Source organism: Caloenas nicobarica, chromosome 6 (genome assembly GCF_036013445.1).
Source record: "Caloenas nicobarica isolate bCalNic1 chromosome 6, bCalNic1.hap1, whole genome shotgun sequence".
Classification (NCBI taxonomy): Eukaryota; Metazoa; Chordata; class Aves; order Columbiformes; family Columbidae; genus Caloenas; species Caloenas nicobarica.
In genome coordinates this window covers 3,879,167-3,898,092 of record NC_088250.1, presented here as the reverse complement: position 1 = coordinate 3,898,092, position 18,926 = coordinate 3,879,167, and the positions used below count along the sequence as shown (strand labels likewise).

At 36.7% G+C, this 18,926-nt stretch overlaps 1 protein-coding gene across 7 annotated transcripts in view; it reads right to left on the bottom strand.

The window, feature by feature from the left end:
• Window positions 1–18,926, bottom strand: part of ABI2 (abl interactor 2) — a 61,040-nt gene that overhangs the window by 27,125 nt on the left and 14,989 nt on the right. For 4 of the 7 annotated variants that reach the window (XM_065638290.1, XM_065638292.1, XM_065638291.1 and 1 more), the window contains exons 2-3: window positions 8,504–8,671; window positions 1,319–1,495 (exon numbers count right to left, since the gene is read on the bottom strand). In XM_065638290.1, coding sequence (XP_065494362.1) covers window positions 1,319–1,495; window positions 8,504–8,671 — 345 coding nt within the window. The remainder of the gene's footprint in view (window positions 1–1,318; window positions 1,496–8,503; window positions 8,672–18,926) is intronic. The other 3 variants (XM_065638294.1, XM_065638295.1, XM_065638296.1) reach the window with 1 other exon arrangement.

Here is an 18,926-nt window from a genome sequence, read left to right as displayed (position 1 = left end):
TCTGCTGACCTGCATAAATTCAAAATTTATAAGAATTGGCAGTAGACTGGTACTAATTTACTGGTCAAATCTATAGCTATTAATGCTGAGTCTTTTTTTGCTTAGTTTAGTTTTCCAAATCAAGCTTAAAGAATCACTTGTCTTTTTAAAATCTGTTTAGGGTTACAAACTGAGGTTGACTCCTTTGGTAAGAAATGCGGAAAAAATATTTTCCATTAACAAACAGGATGTTGAGAAGGCCTTGAATAAAATTGCTTGGAAAAGATATTCAAATAGGAATATTCAGAATTTTAATTTTAAGAGTTTGGTTAAACAAGCTATTGTCATTTTAACAACATCTATAACCTAATCTAGTTAGGTGTCAAGCAAAAGAAATTCTGGTGCACTTTGACTGGAAGAAGCATCTTACCTTACTGCTACTTAACAAGTTCACAGATTTGTTAGTTTGTCATGTAAAAATGACATTGCTTTGTGTTATTTACCTTTCTTCTCCTGGAACTTTAATACTGTCAGTGTTCTCATTTCCGTATTTGTTTTCCTGGCAGCACGAGTTAACAATGAGCTCAGACCTGCTGAGACTGTGTTTACATTCAGGACATGCTTTTAAAAAATGCCTATCTAATCTCACACATGATATTACTGCTGTTGTGCACACTGATCTAACACTTGCTTAAAACAGCCACCAGTTGTGTCTCAGTCTGATCTTTGCCCTGAAATTCCTCCTTTTTTCCTAGTCTGAAAGGGAGAACCAGCTGGCTTTGAGCCTGGCAGCAATATTCCCATTCTGAAACTCCTTATGGCACAGAAGCTGTAGAGACCTCACTTTAACACAGCACATCACACGATACAGGTACAACTGACTGACAGAAAGAAGAAAAGGGAGCATGTAATACTCCTTTATGCAAACCCTTTATTCGGTTGAGCTTCAAAGTAAACCAGCAGCAATTACAGCTGGGTCATACTTTGTGGTGCTAATTCAGGCAGGAAAGTGATGGTCATTGGCCTTTCAGCCCCCAGGTATATCCGTGGCAACTGAGTCAAACAACAGTTGCAGCATCACACAAGCAGATATTCAGAAGCATTTTAAAAGGTGAGACTCACAGTCCCGAATATCCTCAGCAGTAAGATTCATTGGGTTTGCAAAGTTTAGAAACATCGGGGCAAGGGAACAGGAATGGGCAAGGACTCCTCTTACATTTATAGACACACTGGCCAGGTAAGGAGAAACTGGTATAGTACCATGAAAAGCAGCAGGTTATTTTGAAAATATACAAAGACAATGTATTTGCAGTTTGGCTGTTTTAACAATATCACCTACCTTCACTCCATGTCCAATATCATCTAGAATTGTATAATCAATAGGTTTCCTGATGTAGCGAACTGGTCGCTCCAAGTTAGCTGGTGCAATGATTTTGTGAGTTCTTGAGGTGTTTTTGTTTGTAGTCAAGATACCAATTTCTCTTCTAGCAACTTTCTCTTTGTGAATGTCCACCGTCTACAAAAGACGCAGTGTATTTACTAACAGTGGTATGCATTTGAATACAGAGTCAGTATAAAAAAAATTGTATCAGTTCCAATGTTTCAAAGATCTCTGTATACTCTGCTAAACATATCACTACCTATACTTGATTACACCATCTTTGTTCAATTGACACCTCTAAACCCACACTAATAGCTACAGGTTCTTCGGGTTTTCTGCTATTCTCATTCTTTACAGTTCAGCAAAATTCCTTCTCCTTTGCATTCTTACTAGCTCCCCATTAACTTACTGACACTGTTTTATAATATTCTTTCAATTATCCCTTTCAATTTTACAGCTGCTCTCTAAGTTTGTCTTCGAAGTATTCTCCAACTAGATGAAGTGCAAGGATACCTTCCCAAACCTTAACTTTTATGGCCTGAAAACCAAACAATAAGCAGGTTTTCTTACACTGTAAACCGGTTTGCTAAACTAGGACTGGTAGTCATACAATAGAGTAAAATTTCACTTGGACAAACCAACAAGGTGTTTCAGTCATTACAAATCACTCATCACAAGTAATCATTAGATTTTAGAAGGTGCTCAGTCCTACTTTATCCACAGTGAAGCTGATGGTTGAACCCAGCGCCTCCACTTCGATTGCCTGAGGCCAACACTGAAAATTCCTCCCTCCACATATTACAAGTACCACAGGAGAACCTCCAGCGTAAGACAAAGCCCTACTGAAAACTCATTGCGCAAAACCATGTACTTGAATCTTATTTGGTAACAAGACTAGAAAAAAGCTACCAAAAAGTCTACTTACCCCTTTCAGGGGGAGGAAAAAAATAAAATACATATATATCTCATCATAGTGCATGGTGTTGTTTGCATCATTAGAAACAAAAATAATTCCTTGCTCATAAAACAGCTTTCCTTATAGGAAATTTGCCACAGTTGTGAACAAACCTTTTAGATGCAGGCTGAAAAAAAAAGTAAGAAAACAGCCGGAATCGCCACCATTAGGATTTCTAAACATTCACAGGATTTCTTGTTAGCCCTTCAGTGATTATGAATGGTACCAGAAATACATTTCACAGTTAGAAGACAGGCTCTATGGCAAATAAGGAATACGTACAAATGAGAACTCTTTTTCATAACACACTTTTTAAAATTTTAGTTTTCTTTAAGTAGGGATTTGGGCAGTGGGGTTGGTTACACTGTTAACTCTTTGTTTATGCTACTGATACCAAAACAGGCAAAATGGAGCCTGTATTATCTTGTGCAACCATAATAATCTTTAAAACAAACACACATACACAAAACAAACAAACAAAACCCAAAAAACCCAAAATAACAACAAAAACACACACAAAAAACCAAACCGAACAAAAAAACCCAAAACAACTACTTCCAAGAAGTCATATCTTCACATTCTTTCCAGAGAAGAATTTCCAGAAATACCAGGGGCTTTATAGGGAAGCTTAAATTACTATCTATAAAGATTACCTAGTATTTCCCAGCAACATATTTTCAAGATCTTGCAACTTTGCTAAAACTAAGCACTGAATACAGCTTTGCCACGTATATTTCTGCCACCTTTAGTACCACCTGCCTAGACCTGTAAAGTTTCTACTAAAGCTGCACAACTATTTCTTAAAACAAAGCTACAGAAAAATAGATTATTCAAGGTCAAAATATGTTGGCAACCCTCTCTTTGGAAAGCTTGAGATTTTTGAGCAATGATTTGAAATTTAATGGGAGTAGCTAGACTATATAGGACACATCTGCCATCACCCTCACAAAAACCCACTCAGATTTGGCCAATATATAAACTCTGCAGAAATTTGCAGTTCATACAAGCTTAACAGAAATATATATATTTCTACGACTATTTAACAACTAAACGACTTCCCAACCAAATTTGCTGAAGTCTTTCCTGAAGCTCCCTGTGATGACCAGGTCTATATACTATCCCCCAATACAATAGTGCAGATCAGATCTCCACAGCTCTTAAGATATTATTCATTGTACAAGTACCAGTGCAAACAGAGCACATGAACACGTTCCAGGCCAGAGTACCAAAAGTGTAGCATTCTGCGTCAGGGTCAGGATCAGTATTTTATCTTCCATCACAGGTTTCTATCCCTTCTCTGTGTCAGACCTTTGGTTTTGCAGCATACTGGAAAAAGCAGCTTTGGAACAAGCAGCAGTCGTACCAAAGAGATCGTCTACAGAATCCTCACCTTGTGTGGAGGAGTTAGAAAGCACATACTTTGGTTGATAAGCTAACAGTATGCAATTGCGACAGCTTGGAGGACAGCCTTGTGTTTAATGGGACTGCAGCATTGCATCTCTACAATTATCTCAGACTTCATCTGTGATCTAGACATGTTGCTAGAGACCTGCAGAAACATTACACTGTTCTTTGCATGTTCTTTGTCTCACAGACCTCTGATACCATTTCCTAGAATGTGAAACAAGCTCAGCTGCCCCTCCGAACCCTCTGCTACGCTGTACAATGTCTCACAGGTACTGAAACATCAAAGTCTTACAGGTCTGAATCTGGTCATTCAGAACTAGTTTATGCCTTGGACACTATGCTCTCCGTGCCTAATTTCAACCCACAAATCAGAAGGTAAGTAATGAGTGCAGTGCTGGCAAGATGATTTCTTCTCTCTGCATTTTGAGTGCTTGACCTCTGCAAATTTAAATATGTTATTTTAGTATTTACTTATGCAATTATTAATATCTATAAATACTACGTGAGTGCAGATATTTAATGTGCATGTTACTGTAGTGACGGTATCTTGGCACTGTGGATACTTGTTTCCATGAACAAAAAGCTTGGTTTTTTAATTATTCATAGGAGTTGTGAGTACAACCAGTTTCCTTAAGGATTATGGTGATCAGCGAGGCTCGACTACACGAACAAACAATGAAATGCATAAAAGATAATTAAAACCTCAGTTCATCTAATGGGAATTATCTTGCATGATGATTCAGAAGAGTATAAAAGTGGCCCCTAATTCTGGTACATACTCCTAAAATAGTATTGAAAAGCATTTCGCTGGCAGGTTTTTCAAAAATTTCATTTTCTTGCTTAGTAGAGTACTGGAGTCATTAGATCTTAAGACACCTACAAAGCAGCAAAAAGGAATATTTGAGGTATTTGACTAGTTAAGGAAGGAACAAAGATTAACCTGCTATTAAAGAAAATGAAAACATTCTCAAGACGCAGGTAATTATTGCTTCCAGTACTAGCATGAATCCCTTAAGTGAGACGTGAGAATTCTAGCAGAATGTTTATTCAGCAGTTCAGAAACTTCTCTTGAGAAGTTTTTGGGGGTTAGAGCTGAACTAAGGAAACACCTGACTTGGAAAGTCTGTCAGGAAAAGCAGATGGGATACACTGTGCCCATCTTTAACTTAAACCACTGTTTTCTAACAAGGGCTTTCAGACTCCTGGCAACATTATTACACACCTTTTTTCACCCCATAGCTCCATGACCTTGGGCAAAAGCTTTTAAATAACAGTTTGTTAGAGGTTAGGCTCATTACTATCATCTTTTCATACCTTTTCCAAGACATCTACAATAAGGCAAGGGCTAGCTTAAGGAGGTGGGGGGAAAGTGTAAACAGCTGCATTTTTGCGTGTTTGTTTTGTTTTGTTGTTTTGTTTTTTCTATTAGGAATTTTCTGGCCATTTGGAAACATCAAGTTTCCATACTGAATTCAATAAAAACAACCTCCAGATCTGTAAAGATTAAAATAGAAAAACCATTAAATCATTTCTGGGTTTCCAAAGGTAACACTATTTACCACTTATAAGTCACTAAACTCAGAGTTTTGAGAAACAGTCTCTTCTACCTGCAACTGAAATTTCTTGAAGGATTAAGTTAGCACTTTGAAAGTCTAAACTGTAATGAAATTTCAGAAATAAGTCTCCAGCAGCCTTGATTTCTCCCTCTTCTCAAAACATTCTAATTTAAAGTTATCATTTTATTGTCAGTCTGTTAGTGTGGACTTCTAAAATTCAGTTTTAAAAAAAACATTATTAAAACCTGAAAATCTGCCAGATTGATTTAAATAATTTGGACGTTAACCACATTTTGCAGTGCTTGCTAACTTGTAAAATTAACACAATTTTTTTAACAAGTATAAATATTTATACAGATGAACTGTATTTAGGATTTAAATTTTCTGCCAAATATGAAACCCTGTATAACATCTAGTTCTGGACAAGGTTCAAGAAGGCAAATAAGAATGGATTCATCAGCTTTTAGAACAAATCAAAGTAATTCCAAATTTTAAATCAATAGGATTTAATAACTTGCATAAAAATAGTTTCAATAGTAACGATTTCCTTATTCAGGATCTATATATAATCTGAAAAACAACAAATGATTATCAGCTTCCTTTTCAGCTCTTTGATTAAGGTGGCATTTAGAAGGAAACATAGAAAGTCATATAAATTGGCATTCTATCAATGAACAGAGAACTAGAATATTTTATCTTCTAATCATGTCTCTTCTAGTTTGAGCTACACTTGAACAAAACAAGCATTTTTGAAAAAAAATTTCTTACTAAGAGCCAAATGATTTTGCTCCCTTCTTTGGAGAATATGTGGAATTCCAAATCAGAACTAAAAGCAGGATTACACATCCAGGTATCATAATTTGCATTAGTGCTTTCTAAACATAAATATCAATAGCTACCGACCAAAGCATTAATGCAGTGAGCAGATCGTAATTACCGCCTGTTATCTGTTCTACATTACCGACATCATTTCAGTTCAGACTGACTGAAATGATAATTTGGCAATGAGGTGTTATACCATGAGGCATTTTAAGTGGTACTAGAAACAGTCCACTAAACTTTACGGCCAATGTAAAAAAGACTGAAACATAAAAAAAGACCAAGGAAGTCTTCTCATGTTAGGCTTGTTCCAGAATCATAATCAAATTTCCTGAAAACAAATTATTTATTACACAGAAAATGTGACAAAAGAAAATTGTTTCTTAAACAAAAATAACCATCAAAATTAAGACAAATGAAACAGCTACAACACTGGTGTCATGGGATGAAGCCATTTCTGAATGTATTGAATTCAACTTAATAAAGTTCCTTAGATCAACACAGTTTGTGTATGTAATATCCAAAATTCAAACACAGTCTTCTCCTCTGATACAATTTCTTCCCTGAAGATTTGGAAGGAATCCTATAAAAAATCCCAACCACGAAGGAGAAAAAGAAAAAACAACAAAAAACCCCCTCAATTTTCAATTTTACAGCAATATTAAAAGAAAAATCCCACAACTTTTTTTTTGGTTGGTCGAGGGCAGCCTATGAATTTTGGTACATACATCTTCATTAGGTGTTGGGCGCTGGTGATTTAGTGCTCCATTTTAAATAACTAGCCATTTCATATAAACGCTGAAGACACTCTAACCTAGCACCTCAACTCCTCAGAAGCAAAATATTTAAAATGCTATGGCTCTTTCCCCAAAAGTTCCTCTACAGAAACTGCGTGACAAAATTAACTTTCCACACCTATGAAACGTAACTTCAGTAAACCTCGAATATTTTTATTCATATACTTCTTTTGTGTCAGGCTTTTAAATAATTGAAATAGTTGTCAGCTGGCACTAGCCTGTCTAGAAGCACATGGATACACACACAAGCGCACACACATGTATACATGCACAGCACATATACACGCATACACAGCACATATACACACAGAGTAATTTGTAACGTTTTCTGGGAAAAAATCGAATTGACTTTTCCATAGATTATCAAGAAGCATATAATGGAAGAAATCAAACTTTTCAGCTTATTTTTGAGGATGCAGTTGCATGAGCTAACTGAGGCAACCTAACAGCATACTGCTAGCAGAAGGGAAGCCCTCCCCACCCCTTCCTTTGCACCTGCTCTGGAATTCATCTGACTCCTCCATGAGCCAATTCTGGTCATTAAACTGGCATAAAATCATTCACTTATTTTGCTGGTTCAGGCCTCTACTAGCTTAACAATCCTTTCAGCACCAGCAAGTTAAAAGATCAGCTCAATCTGCTTATTTCCTACCTTATACAGGTCCTACTTCCAAATGTCTTTCTAAACACCACAATATTATTTATTTTAATTCACAACATTATCTCATGGAGATCAAGAAACCCTAGCAGGCAAAATGCATTGGTCAAAGAAGACACAAAATATTCAGTAAGGATGCCAAAAAGCTCTCCAGTAACAAAAAACAAAACAAAAAACCACCAGCAAACAGAAAGCACGGTCTCATTGCTCTCAATTTCTCTTTTAATCCATCATGAGCATGTAAACCTCCAATAAATCTCTCATCTATCCTCAGCCCACTCTGGCAGTCAAAATTCTCTCATCAGTGGGTTCCTGATAAAGCTTAGTTTACTGCTGCTCAGAAAAACTGCAAACAACAGGAGGCATTCTGTAGTCACACATAAACTTTAATCATTTATTTTGCCTTCTGTTCATGTCATTGCAAACTACTTTTTGTTAAGAAAACCCAGGAGCAAACTATTCCTGTTATCTATGCTTTTGTCATCAGGTACCAGTAGTACAGTAAGAGGAAAAGTAAAAATATGACAAGTATTGTTTTCTACCATCCATTTCATACTTCTTTCTTTTAATTTTAAGCACCTGTAGCAAATAAATACCAAGTGCAGCAAGTCACCTAATAGGAGCTAGAAAGCTTAATCTGTCCCTTAACATAATATTCTGATTTTTCCATCAGCAATTTTTCTGTGCTTTTCACTTATGCAGAATGGACTCCTCTCCAAACAATGAACTGGCCAAGAATACATTTAATCTCTTATCCTGTGTAAAATGCTCACACTAACACAGATACAGAGTCACATAATGAGACCAATTCCCAGAATTTGTATGAGAAGAAATGTATTCTTCTGTTTTAAATGTGACTATTATTCACAAAATGTTCAGGTGAGAGTTTTACTTGCTGTGTAATTTCAAGAACAAAGAGAAAAAAAAATAAAATCAGGAAAAAAGTCTCACTTGTGAAATATGGTTGATTGAAGATTCCATGCGTCGAAGCTGGGATGCTTGGATATCCAGCATCTGGAGAACATTATTGGCCAAAGTGTTGATCAGATAGGCTACGCTTGCTAACGACTGCGTTGTGTAGGCTTTGGTTTCTTCCAGGGCTCGCTGCTTATCTGCTGACTAAAAGCAGAAATAAAAGTTAGAATGTTCCTCCTTTCCATTCATTCCCCAAAAGACAGTAACTTTGTATTTTAAGAGTTTCTACTTTTATAAAGGAATTAAGCTACCACACATGTTCATATTTTCTGGAAATACTTACTATGAAGTGCAACTTTTTATATTGCATTTTAGCACTAAACTTGAGATACTTACTGTTAAGTTCTTCTAAACTTTGTACTTCAATTTGATCTCATAACAGCCTGCAAGGATCTGCCAAATACCAGATTCCTTATCTCCCCCAGTTTTTTAGACCTCATTATTGCCACAAATGGTCATTCACAGTGAATGAACTACAATTACTCCCTTAAAATGGTAGCTGATTTAAAATGTGAGAGGAATAATTTTTTTAAAGTCCATATTTTTAAATACGTTTTGTGCTTTTTCACATTGTCAGTATTTTATTCTATGAAGAATTAGTATGATCCATTTTTGTACTAGTGGAGCACCTAAAAATATTTAGGCTATCAAGCCATAATATATCCATTAGAAGTTTAAAAACATACATACATTTCAAACAACATTAAAAATAATAAGCTAAGATTCTCATTGACAGGATCTCATGTTTCTTCTTTAATAATATTCAACACCACTAAGATATAATTCAGTACAAAGATTACAGATTAAAATACTGGTAAAATATACAACTAAGATGCTAAGAAATTTTCCAGTTTCCAAGGCTTTGGAATACACTGAATTTCACTTTTAGGTGATCCTTCACCACCTCACAGGTTGAGGGTCATGTTTCTAAAGCAACAGTTGACAAACGTTCTCCACTCTCATCTACCATTACAATAATATAGTTCGCAATTTTACTTCATGTATATATTATTCACAAAATAAGCAGCTTAATGACTCCCAAATGAAGGAATACAGAGGTCTTTGCCTCCACTCTCACACTGTTGGCTTCTAAACGCACTATGTCTTTCCCTCTCCCTACTCATAACCTCAGCTCGGACTGCAAATATCACTGCAGCAGGCACACATACCACAGGACACTTCCACAGCTATTCAAACGATTTCTGAATGGCAATAACAAAAATGACCAGAAGCTTGTCTGTTTTGCTCTGCAGCTGCTGACAAAGTCTATTTATAGGAGCAGAAACTGCTGATTTACATTAGCACACTGTACATCCAGAATAGCTGAGTAGAAGCCAGCAAACACAATTTTTGTCATTAACAGCCAAAGTGAGAACAAAAGACAATCTATCATTTTAGAAATTATAAGCCTCTGCTATGGTTTTACTGCTTAAAGCAGCACGAATATGAGTAAGTCTTCAGAGCTAGTCCTTACACTGATGTAACCTAATAGCTAAATTCAAGTCACCCCCATTCACACGAGTTCAAACCAACAAGGAACTGGTTTCTCAACGTTCAAACACGTTAAAAATTTCATATAACAATCCTATACATTTGAAACTCTTGTTAGCACAAAACCCCTTTTGATTGAGAGGTCGAGTTTGTGTATCTGGATGACAACCTGAACAACTATGATTTGCTCTGTGTGCCTTTATACAGAGCCCAAAATCCTCTGAAGCAAACTGCACTCATATTTGGCACAGCAAAATTAGAGTTTGAACTTTCTCCCTGGATACTAAAAGTTGCAGAATGCGCTCAATTTTCAAATTAAAATGACTATTTGAATCGACTGTTGTCAAGCCACTTCACAACAACAACAAAAAAAAATTAATGACAGCATTTTAAAACAATCAAGTTTACCCTAAAAATTTTCAAGAGATGAAAACTTGGGTCTCACAGAGCGACTAGGAAAAACATTCTGGAATAGTTATAGCAAATCTAAAGTTCCCCTGTGGAGATGTAATAATAAATGCTAAAATTTAACTTGAAATGGTAAGTTGTGCTTGGCACGAAATGAAACTTTTCACTATGGAAAATAGATTTCCCAAGATATTATCTTATCATATGGTCCTACATAACAAGTTCCCCATGCACACTCCTGATGGACATCAAATGATATTGCTTACAACCGCTGCCGTGCTCAAACCTAGCAACAGATTTAGACAACTAAATGGTACACTGATAACTGAGTATGTAACCATGGAACTGAAGGGATTTCTGCAAGTAAAAATCACGATTTCAAGTTATCAGTAAACCAAATTCAGACATAAACCTCATCAGACTAAGATGTGATACTCTGATCTTCAGAACACTGAAATATCAGCCAATATGCTTCATATCTGACTGTAAGGCAGGTAAAAAGTTAGTTCAATATCCACACCTATTGAAATTCTCAAGTGAAAGATAAAAATACTAATTTGGCCTTAATCGAACTGAGAGTCTCTGTACAGTAGGCTCGGTTACAGATGGAATACTGTTTCTATGGAGAATACTGAAAACAAGGGAAACATGCTCTGCTATGTTCATTCTGACAAAAGGACGACTCGTTACCGTGAATACTCAGGGACATTAATCAGATCCCAGAAGCCCTTCAGTTCTCAGAAACATCACAGTCAGCATGATCAAGAACTGGTAGCAAGTATGTTTTCAGTGCAATGACCTAAATTAAATGGCATGAAACAGACTATTGAATATCTCTTAATTTTAAAGTTTTTAAATATCTAGCACCCATACACATAAAATTCCGCAAGCCTATGAAAAAAACGTACAGCATAACATCTACACACACACCACTCGCAGGGAAGCAATGCTTCCAACTGTTAGATCAGCTTTATCAGTACTCTTCTAAAAATTAAATTTAAGACATCAAAGCCACCGTTTGACAAATAAGCCTTCTACAACACTGCCAACATCGGCAGCCTCTCATTCCTCATCCTAACACATCCACTCAGTTGTGACAGTACTGGATTTGCAGGGCCACATGGTGGACTGAGTACCTAATCTAGTTTACAAATAACCTAAGAAACAAATGGTCATGTTAAACTTCAGTCAATCCCATTATCTTCCCTGCCATGCAAACTTGCAAACACCTGCACTAGCAAAACAAAGTAGATGGCACAAAAGAAGAGCAAATCATGTTTGCTGAATTATGGTATGAGCAACTAATCATATTACGGAGACTCAGGTTCCAGTTTCAGCAGCAGTACCTGTAGGAGTAGAGGTCCCCGAACTGATCGCTCCCTTTGCTGTAGTGAATTAGACCAGGAGGCAAGTCCCAGATGAAAATTATCGATTCCATAAACCAAATTATGAGTTTTCCCTCATCCAAACCACTGCATGGCCACTAAAACACAGGGAAGCACACAATCAAGAATAAGGAGGGAAGAACTATCCAGAGTGTTGTGCTCGCTAGAGAAAAGGAACAAGTACTGCAAAGTAGACATCACTGCAGTTTTGTCAGCCTTCTCCTACCAACAACTTTTTTTTTCACAAGACCTCTGAACAGTGTCTCATGTGTTTCCTTCAATTTTTTCCACTAACTTTGTGAAGAATGCTGCTGCGTCTCCACCTCTTAAACTTCCAGCTTCAACTTTTCAAACAACATTAAGAAGATACTTGAGCATCACAGCTGGATCATCTTCACAGCCTTCAAAACATAAAATGTTTGGACCATTGATGTCTTCTGTGCCCACGTTATCCAGTTTCCATGCAGCAGCTTAGCATCTATTCTGTTTATCATTTTTCTCCACACAATGCACACATTGGGTGGTCCACGCTGAGTCACAAAGCAGCATCTTTTCTCTTGCTCTCAGCAGTGAGAGCACCATTTAAACTCACAGCAGAGAGCTCAGCTGATGCTCCTGCCCGGCACATATGGGGCGAGGACGGTGTTGGCTGCTCCTCTGCTGCAGCGGGAAATGGTCCCCACGCTCCCAGACACTGCAGCAGCCACTGCTCTGCGCGGCTGCCCCCGGAGAATGTTTGCCATTTGCAGGAAGCACCCACTACTGAAACAGTTGGTTTGCCTCCTCCAGGAAACAAAACAAAACTATAGGCTAGATGGAAATATTTCACAGGATGGATCCAGTCTGAGAGCTAGTCATACTACATAGACTCGTGACTGCTCTATACAAAACTGGACTTTAAGATAAAAGGAGAAGATCAAAGTCATTCAAGTCAGCTACTAATGCACAGGCTTCAAACTCAGCTAGAAAAGGCATGTATTAGACACACAGTCTATTAACAGTTTCCACTTCCTCATGCCAGAAAAGCCTTAGCTCAGGAGTGATGATATAAATGTTCACCTGAAAATATTTCTCATTTTTATATTAGATTGTATAACCCAAATTGCTAGGATTAGAAATGACGTGGAATTGAAGCTGCACTAAGTGCAAGCGCGACCACTTCTCATGCCAGGATGCAGAGCCCACCATCACTTTTTCTATCCACTCTGACAGCTCCATTTACATAGCACAATTACATTACCAGATTTGAGTAAGAAACAATTTGGACTGCTGACTATATCAGATATCCCTCCACTTTAGGAATTAAACCTCTCAATGTTTTTTTTTTTTTCCTGCCTGGGAAAATACAAACTTTTGAATTGATACGAGCAATAGAAAAAGAAATTTCAAGGAAGAAAAAATATATTGAATTGAAAGTGTGGGCAGATGAGAGAATAAAATATGCAGAAAGGTATGTAAAATTTCATAATAATTTGGCTATATGAATTATAAAAGAAAATATTATGTGCATATGGAGCACAAAAAAACAGGGCTAGGAAGGAATTGAGGATTTAATGTATTTTCCTACCCCAAAGTGAGATCAGCCAGAACATAGTGATAAAGTCTGCTATGCCACTGTTAAGAACTTGAACAATTTTGTATGAAAAGACAGTTATTAATAGAGAAAGAAATACTACAGAGAAACAAGGGATGGAGCCAACATAAGCACTATAGTAAGATTTACAAAACATCAACCCAACTAGATGAAAGGAGAAATGCTATCAAGAAAAATTAGAAGTAAAGGAAAAACTTCAAAGACAGCAACATGTCGAAAAAGAAAAATACAGCTCCTATGAATTGGAAAGAGCTAATTAAGAGAGCTCTGAAAGTGGTGCATCAGAGGAAGCACTAAAAGCTGCTGGCAGATTAGTTGGTTATTGTACCTAGGTTTCTTTTCTGCTCTAGTTCTTAAAAAAAAAAAAAACAAATATTTAACCACTAGTCATCATCAACTTAGAAGTTCAAAGTCTTCAGCTGAGCTAACAAAATTTATACAACAATTTCTACTAAATGAGCCACAAAGTCTGGACCTATAAGTTGATCAAGAATCGTGTTTCTTATTACAGAAGATTAACACAAGTTGCTGCCTTTAATATCAATATGACAAAAAAAAAATTTCTTCCAAAATTAATTAATTGAGAGAGAGGAAAAAAGAGAGCTGTTAATTTCTGAGACTACTATCACTCACAACCAGCCTACACCTAATAATCTCTTAGAAAAAAGGAAAAGTCTTCTGAATGGAAAAAAACTCAATTCATACACAAATCAACTCTTCAGAGTACAATGTGTTTATGTCGTAATATTTAGGTGTCAAAGTGGAAACTACGGTTAAACAGTTTGACATCAGACTAACTACACTGAAAGGTATGTCCAGAATCTAATAATCACTTTCCCAGCACAGACATATCTTGCTATTGTTCAAAACAGTACTGTTTAGTGAAACAAACCTAATATTTAATATAAGTGACAAAAAAGTAACAGTGACATTTTAATAATGAAACAGAAGATTCGTTTCATTTAATCATCATAACAGTTGTTTCTTTTGATTACTGGTAATACAAACCCAAGCAGGCATTTGTCTAAGACCAGCAAGCAAAACCCCTGAGGTTTCTGTTAAGGTTGCCTCAGATTCAAGAACTCTCAATAACAAAATCTGCATGTCACGAAGTTCAACAAGCTTGTGTTATTCAGTACCAAATGTGCCCAAGTGCAATACTGACAAAGCACACTTCAGGTTTCCTGTGAAAAACAGAAGATTATGCTCTTATATCATCCTTTCCATTTTATTTGTTACTGAATTCCTCGAAGTTACTGAAAGCCTCATACATAATTAAATATTTTACACACATTTATTCAACTGCACAGATGGTATTTGCTTAGCCCACCCAAGTGCTTTCTAAGGTCCTTTCGTAAGCTGGAAATAATGACTGCGAAGAAAACTGAGCATCATTATCCAATAATTATGCCAAAATCATGCCAAAAAGTTACATAACTGCCAGCAAAAACTACAATAGCTTTCTGTTTTAACAAACTACCTCATTAAATACTTACTTGCTAAAGAACATCCCTTACTCCTTCTTCAGTACCAGAACCACTCATCCCCAGCATGCAATACATGTACCATACAACTCGTTAGGCAGTTGGTCTATAAATGCAGGTGAAACAAGCCTGGAAAAGCACGAGCAATCACTGACATATTAGAACCAATGGAAATGAGATCTCTCACATTTCCAAAAAAACAAATGCCATAGAACTACCAGAAAACTGCAAAATTTCTCTTTTGGATGTGCAGGAGGATGAATGTATTCTATTAGAACATTGAGTACAAGGGGAAACCCAGTCTACCTGTTCTTTAGTATATCAGCTCCAAAGTACTTGGAGTTCAGGGTAGATCTTTTTGTTCTCTGTCAACTGTAATACTATAGTCTCTAAACTATTAATCTCTACATGTAAACATTTTTTTCTAAACAATTGTTTATTTGCGTAATTATTGCTGTTATCATTACTTTAGGAAGCGGGAAGACTAGCTTGATCACTTCATGAGCCTACTCAAGTGTAAATACATTTATTTTTAAATTAAGGAGATTTAGTAGTCATCTTGCCCATTTGTATGTACTCTACACCACAAACATTATGAATTAATCAAATCTTAAGAAACATAAGCAAACAACATTTCAGATACAAATGGGAAACACTTCTTTGCACATGCCCTCCCACAAACTCACTGATAAGTTCTCTGACAACTTTCTGTTATTCTGTATTCAAAAGAATACACAAGGAGCAAGATACACTGAGACCACACAATGGGGAAAGCAACAAGATTAACACAATTGGTAATTTGGCATACAATTTACTAGAAATGGTAGCAGTAGACTTCAGAGAAAGAATATTTTTACTTCACAATAGTTTTAACACAACCTTATCTGGACAGCTAACTTTAATTAAAATAACCTGCTTGACAATTCTTTGTCCCATCTGTGAAGAATGGAGCATGTTAGTCTCCCAGTGACATGACTCCTTTTTTATTAGTGAGCTACTCGCAGAAGCAACAATACACAACACAAGAATCAGCACTACGAGGAAACCTGAGCTGTGGGTGGACCATGTAGGCACAGACAGAAGTTACAGTCAGGCACCTACATTATCCCACCGTATAAACACCTTTCAAACTGAAAAGTACATCTCTTCACAATATCATCAAAAGTCTCTACTCAACACCTAAATTAAAGTGTTTAACTTGATGTTCACGAAAGTGTTTTTAAAATTTAAACATCTTTAAATGTTAAATTACTGAAGTCAACTCTTCTGAATACATCTCAAAAGAAACGAGATTAGGACTACTCTCACAGTACTGTGAATTCTGTAGTCAAACACATCACCTTTTGAGCTGAGATGACACAGTAAGCTAAGCACAGCAATCAACAAAGGTGCATAAAGAACTTTGACACTTAGGTCAAATATAATAATTACAGAATATACCAATTATAGAATGAAGAATGCATCAAAACGATCATTAGATTTTATACTTTGAACAACATTCAAAGAGCAAACAATAAATGCAATATTTAAAAAAGGAAAGCCATTTCCAAATGCAAGGTTAGTTGTATTAATCATATCCCAATGATATAAATATAAATAAGCTTATTTCCATTTTTATAATTAAATTATAATAATTTAGCTTAATTTATCTGCATACTAATAACAAGCATGCTAGTTGAGGAATGTGCTCTTATTATTCATACTTTTGTAAAGTCTTTGACATCAGGTTGTTCTGGTTTTCAGATTACTAAAACACTGTAATGACGCCCTAAATGTCACTAGAATTTCTTGATCCTAAGTGTGACTTGCTGATTTTTAAGCCATCTGAAACTTGGTATTAATAATCCACTGCAGTCACCATCAGCTCATGTGCATTAAGTTGAAGTCTTTTGGTTTTGTTGCAGTTGATTCATTTGCTACTTTTATTTTTGTGCTGAGCTTCAAAATGTAGGTTTGATTAACAGCTAGTAAAGCTAACATTCAAAGAAATATATATGAAGCCTAATCTCCTAAATGGAAAAGCAACTTTGTAAAATACATACTGCATTCAAGGCTGCCAGTGAGGACAAAACTAACTCACTGCTTTGAATTCAATGACAAGAATATCAGCCTACTGCACCCAAAAGAAAAAGGTAACAATGACAGCTGTGGACAAGCATGGCTTCCCTGACATCTAATCACTTGTGCCACTGTTTTCATGCTGCCAGCATCATTGCATCATCTGCTTCCCTTAAGCCTCAGCAGGATCAAACATAGTATTTACTTCCATACATTCACAAGCACAGATGACCAGTTTTCAAATGCAGATGTCCTGCTCCCACCAAAACTGTCAAGTCTCTCTTCTTTGAAAGCAGAGCCGAAGTCCTGTTTACGCAAAAAAACACCCCACCACCGTAAACAGGGCATGCTGCATTCATATAAACCTACCAGAAAAGATTATAATAAAGTTTGTTCAACACATAAATTATATAGTCTAAAATGACAGATCACAAGAAACCTAATAACACAATAGTATCCAAATGTGTTTGCATCTGAAATGTAGTTAACATGTAGTTATATTAATAGCTATTCATCACTGCTTTACAGCATCAGATGTAGCTCCTGCTCAAGAATCAAGTCGCAGAGACAGAAACCTTTTCCCCACGTGCATTTAAGACTGCTCATTGCGTTAATCAATGCAGGCTTCACCTCCCTCTTATCGCTTTCCTGCAATAACACAGCTGAGAGAAGTGGATCATTTTCTAGTTCATACAACAACATAGTTATTTTTAGAGTTCCAAATACAAGGACAATATTGGCTTTAATACCAGTACAAAATCAACATATTTATGGCCATAAGAGACTATGTCAATACAAATGGCTGAACGAAGAACATCAGAAACATCAGCGAAGATCCACAGGCTTAACTCTAGCATCTCATGTAGCTGTTGTTCTACAATTCTTCATTCACCAAGGGCACTTTAGTGTGTGGAGCTTTCACTGAGTGTACAAGTAAAAATCATCGACTAATTCAACAAAAGTCAAGTATTATTTTACAGCTACTTGAAAAAAAAAGTCATTGCAGAATTTGCAAAAGTTACTTTTTGGATGCAAAGTAGCCTTCAGAAGGTAGAACAAACTGCAATCATAGAGGAATTACATTCCGCTATACGAAAAAATGTTATTCACACCGATTGTTTTCTCTTTAGCAATATCAGATGAACAGATTTTATCTCTCAAGAAATCTGACAAGATCTACTGTTCCTAAGACAGGATGTCTACTTCAGCTCTCAAAACATGATCCAGTCACAGGGGTTTATATAACATCCGGGTTATTTCCCAACTTTGCCAGTTTCTTCATTCTACCCCAAATTATCAATTCAATTCATTGCACAGCAATGGCTGAGGCCAACTAACAGCTTTAATTCAGAATCACAGGCAGTTATCTGTGGCAGTAGAAGCAGGTTCTGCTTCCAAATGTCCACTGCCAACCACTACCATTCCAGAGCAAGAACAGCTAAGTAGGACACGCGGCCATGTCTGCCACCATCACAGTTTATAGCCTAATGTAATTAACCAACTGGCGGGACAGCTTGTAATTGCCAGAGTGCAATTGCAGTGTATAAGGGGAAGATACATACCCTATTCAGCCAATAACTCCCAAAAGAGAGGGAGGCAAAGCTGGAGTGGCACCTGCAGTGACCACAGCTCCACAGGGTCCCATTTCACCAGGCACTGCACAAAGCAGCAAGGTACCCAAGAACACAACCTGTCTGTCCACAACAAATACAGTTCTGTTACCCTCAGAACTCTTCCCACCTTGACAAGTCAGCTAACATAAGTCTTTTAATTGCCATTCACTGCCCCTACCTCCTCACATGAGCACGCCCCAAAATTTTATAATTCTAGAAGTTATTGTATTTTAAATTAGCTACCTTTGATCACTATGTGGAAAAAAAAAAAGCAGCTTTAAGAGAAATAAAGTGGCACAGCTGCCAGGTAACAGGAGTATGACATTTCAAAGGTAGTAGATAGAAGAGAGGGCTTAAACTAACAGG